Here is a 4,384-nt window from a genome sequence, read left to right as displayed (position 1 = left end):
AGGATGAGGAGGAGGATGAGGAGGAGTAGGACATGAGAAGAGGAGGAGGAGGAGGAGGAGAGGAGGAGGAGGAGGAGTGGAGGAGGACATGAGAAGAGGAGGAGGAGGAGAGGGGGAGGAGGAGGAGAGGAGGAGGTCTCACCTCATCACGTAGCAGCTCATTCCTGGGCGTCCCCCTCCCCGGGCGGCCGAAGGCCTTGGAGCCCACGTTGGTGGGTACGAAGTTGGTGTTGCCGATGCCCCCCGACCGGCTGAGGAAGTCGGCCAGGCGGTGGGTGACGCAGGTGGCCGTGTTGCACGCACGCTTCTGTGCTGTAACGCTGCTTCAGGAAGAGCACAACACAGTTAACCACTGCCACCACACCACCGCAGGGACACCGCCCTGGGTGCACACACACACACACACACACACACACACACACACACACATCACACATGAAACAACACACACACATTACACATGAAACACACACACACACACACACACACATTACACATGAAACACACACACACACACACACACACATTACACATGAAACACACACACACACACACACACACACACACACATTACACAGGAAACACACACACACACACACACACACACACACACACACACACACACAACATTACACATGAAACACACACACACACATTACACATGACACACACACACACACATTACACATGAAACACACACACACACACAAACACAAACATACACACACGCAAAACACACTGCATAAAAAACATGCTATAGCAGGAAATAGAAAATACACAAAAAACCACAGCAGTGTTATACAAACTGAACATGATACATAGGTTACTGATAATATTCATTAATAACTAGACTTCAGGTCATCATTTCTTCTTACCTTTGTTACTTGATGAGAGATTTATTTTAATTTGTATTGCTACTCATTAAGAGTCCATAAGTAGAAGAACAGAATTAGGCCATTCCCTGACCAGTGCACTAAAGGGATTTTAACCTTTGATCAATGAGCTTATCCAATAAGAATGAAGATAGGCTAAGGATTCTGGTAGAAAAATAAGTTTATTTGAACAAAGAGAAACGGGGTGTCAGGAGTGTTTATTGAGGCTGGGTGTGACTCAGTGTATGGGCTCCTTATTGTCATGGGGGAGGGGCTTAGAGGCCATCACATGATTGGTTGGCTTCAGATCACTTGATTGGTTTACACGCACACAGAAATGAATCACCACTCCACAGTTGGCGCTGCGGAGTAGTTACTACGTTTGATTTAAGCTAAAGTCACATATATCAGAACTACTATTGATTGTCGTCATTGAGAGGAAAAACCATTCTCTCTCCAAACAGGGAGGAGGTCAGAGGGAAGGAGGTCCCTCAAGGGAAGGAGGGAAGGAGGTCCCTCAAGGAAGGAGGGAAGGAGGTCCTCAAGGGAAGGAGGGAGTAGGATAATAGAAAAAACGTTTGTGGTTTTCTGATGTGAATCGGGCAGAGGTCCCCATGCAGCCGGCGTCTGTCAATCAAACAAGGATGCAGGGGAGAGGAGAAAATAGTAGAGAGAGGAGGAGAGGAGGAGAGGAGAAGAGAGAGGAGAGGAGGAGAGAGAGGAGAGGAGAGGAGGAGAGGAGAGGAGAGAGAGGAGAAGAGAGGAGGAGGGGAGAGGAGGAGAGAGGAGGAGAGAGGAGGAGAGAGGAGAGGGAGGAGCAGAGGTAGGAGGGCGGGGCGGGGCAGGAGGGCGGGGCGGGGTTCTCTAGATGTCAAACGTGTCGCCGTAGCTTGCATAGGCGTCGGCGCGCGGCGGGCGCGCTGCGCTTCCTCCCGGGCGTCCCCGCGCCCACGTTAGTGCGGGGGAACGTCTGCAGCTTGTGCAGCTCCTGGGACAGTTTCCCCAGAACGCAGGTGCTGAGGTTGGAGCAGCGCTTGGTTAGGGGTCTGTCCATGCTGCAGGGGGACAAGCACATGCACATCACAGCCTCATGGCCACACAGGGAACACATGCAGGAGCACCACCTCCCTCTGGCACACACGCACTCGCATCGCTCGCTCATTCACTCACTCACTCGCTCGCTCGCTCGCTCACATCACTCATTCACTCGCTCACTCACTCATTCGCTCGCTGTCATTCACTCGCTCACTCACTCACTCACTCGCTCACTCACTCACTCACTCTCTCACTCACTCCCATATGCATGCGTCCATGTAGGTGAACCCATCAGCAGGTCCTCTGTCCTCTGTTCTTATGTTCATCACATGCTGAAAACACGACAAAACGCACAGCATACACGTTCATACACGTCAACGTCCCCAGGCAGCATGCTCCTCCACCTCTTCTGCTCCTCCATCTCATGCTCCACCATCACCCCCCCACCCAGAGCCCCCCCCCCCCCCCCCCCAGAGCCCCCCCAGTATGTTGTTTATCAGCCACAGGCAGGCAGAGAGACCCCGAGTGCTCTGCCTCGCTGTCATTGCACCCTCCACTAACTGACATCATGCACACAAGCTCCGGCAGCAGGAGGGGCCGACTGAGGCCCACCCCCCCCCCCCCCCCCCCCCCCCCCCACCATGCAGGGTCGGGACAGGGGAGAGCCGGACACGTACCTCTGACTCACCCCCCAGAGAGAGGACGGGCGGGGGAGAGGGAGGGAGGGGGGGAGGAGAGGAGGAGAGAGTGTGGTGTGTGTGTGTGTGTGTGTGTGTGTGTGTGGTGTGTGGTGTGTGTTGATAAGCGTACTACAAGGCCATAACGAAGGGGGGAATGGAATTGAATTACAGCAGTACAGTATCTGCAGTGTCCCCTACCCCACACACACACCCACCACCCCCACCACCACCCACCCCCAATAGCTCCACCACCCCCACCACCCCACCAGCCACCACCCCTCAAACAGCCCCACGGGCCACCACAGCCCCCACCTCTACAAAGGCCCCCTTGTTCCCTCAACATCATCATGGCACTAGCGCTGTATAAGGGGAATTAAGAGAGAGAGAGAGAGAGAGAGAGAGAGAGAGAGGAGAGAGAGAGAGAGAGAAAAGAGAGAGAGGAGAGAGGAGAGAGAGAGAGACAGAGAGAGACAGAGAGAGAGAGAGAGAGAGAGACAGAGAGAGAGACAGAGAGAGAGAGAGAGACAGAGAGAGACAGAGAGAGACAGAGAGAGAGAGAGAGAGACAGAGAGAGAGCTCCTACCTGTTCCCCTCCGCCCCCTGCTGGTCCATCTCCTCCGCTGTCATCTGGATGAACTCTTTGACGATGGCGTTGAGGAGCCCGCCGCGCCTCGTAGTCCGTGAGGGTGACCCGCTCCGCCAGGGCCTCCAGCCCCGGTCTGGGGGGGGGGGGGGGGGAGATGCGCTTACACAAACATAAATCCCTTTGCCAGAATTATCACTCAGCAGTTAAGTGTGTGTGTGTGGTGTGTGTGTGTGTGTGTGTGTGTGTGTGTGTGTGTGTGTGTGTGTGCGTGTGTGTGTGTCTCTGTGTGTGTGCACGTGTGTGTGTGTGTGTGTGTGTGTGTGTGTGTGTGTGTGTGTGTGTGTGTCTGTGTGTGTGTGTGTGTGTGTGTGTGTGAGAGAAAGAAAGGTGGATAACGCGTCATCCAAGCATGACGTCTGTGCCCCCCCCCCCCCCCCACCCAAGAAGAAAACAATCTGTGGAGAGTGGCCGCTATGACTGGCAGCAGATTTATGTCTGGATTAATAACGGGCTGGGGCCGTATCCATACATCTAGAGACGCACAGACGCTTCTAGAAGCACCGTGCCGTAGGACTGACCCTTCAATTGAATTGTTTCTGTCATCTGATTTTGCTTTGAATTGATTTGAATCACCAAGCAGATAGATAAATAAAAGAAATTAATGAGTAATGTCCCCTACTCCAGTAAGCTACCTCAGCATATTACATCCAGACAATAAATAACATGCAGCAGTTTACTATTTCAAAAAGCAAAAACATTAAAAAAAAAAACGTGTATAAGTGCAATCTCCAAATAAATAGTGTCAAAGTGGGAGCCCGGAGAGAGAGCGGTCTGACCTGGCCGGGGCGGCCTGGGAGCAGTACATCTGGCAGATGAGCAGGGTGTAGGCCACCAGGAACACGGAGATCTTCAGCACCACCATGTCCCTACGGAACACACAGCGTGAGACGCTGAGTCCCAGAGGGGGGCCGCGCTCCGGGGGGGGCGCCGCTCGGCCCGCCGCTCAGAGCGGGTCTGCTGCTCCTTCCACCGCTCAAACACCGGCCGTCACACCGCGAGGTGGACACACACAGAGACACACACACACACATCGACACAGACCCACACATCGACACAGACACACACATCGACACAGACACACACATCGACACAGACACACACATCGACACTGACACACACATCGACACAGACACACACATCGACACAGACAC

The 4,384-nt window shown here is 53.7% G+C and overlaps 1 protein-coding gene across 1 annotated transcript; it reads right to left on the bottom strand.

The window, feature by feature from the left end:
• Window positions 1–1,736: 1,736 nt before the first annotated feature.
• Window positions 1,737–4,095, bottom strand: LOC311357758 (calcitonin-1-like; the record flags this gene model as incomplete). Its single annotated transcript, XM_084477796.1, is given in 5 exon segments — window positions 1,737–1,781; window positions 1,783–1,927; window positions 3,171–3,247; window positions 3,249–3,306; window positions 4,010–4,095. Coding segments are annotated over 5 exon segments (411 nt in total).
• Between the last annotated feature and the right edge of the window lie 289 nt (window positions 4,096–4,384).

The sequence above is a fragment of the Micromesistius poutassou genome (assembly GCF_964030765.1).
Source record: "Micromesistius poutassou genome assembly, chromosome: 13".
Classification (NCBI taxonomy): domain Eukaryota; kingdom Metazoa; phylum Chordata; class Actinopteri; order Gadiformes; family Gadidae; genus Micromesistius; species Micromesistius poutassou.
The sequence above is the reverse complement of the archived record's forward strand: the minus strand, read 5'-3'. Positions and strand labels throughout refer to the sequence as shown.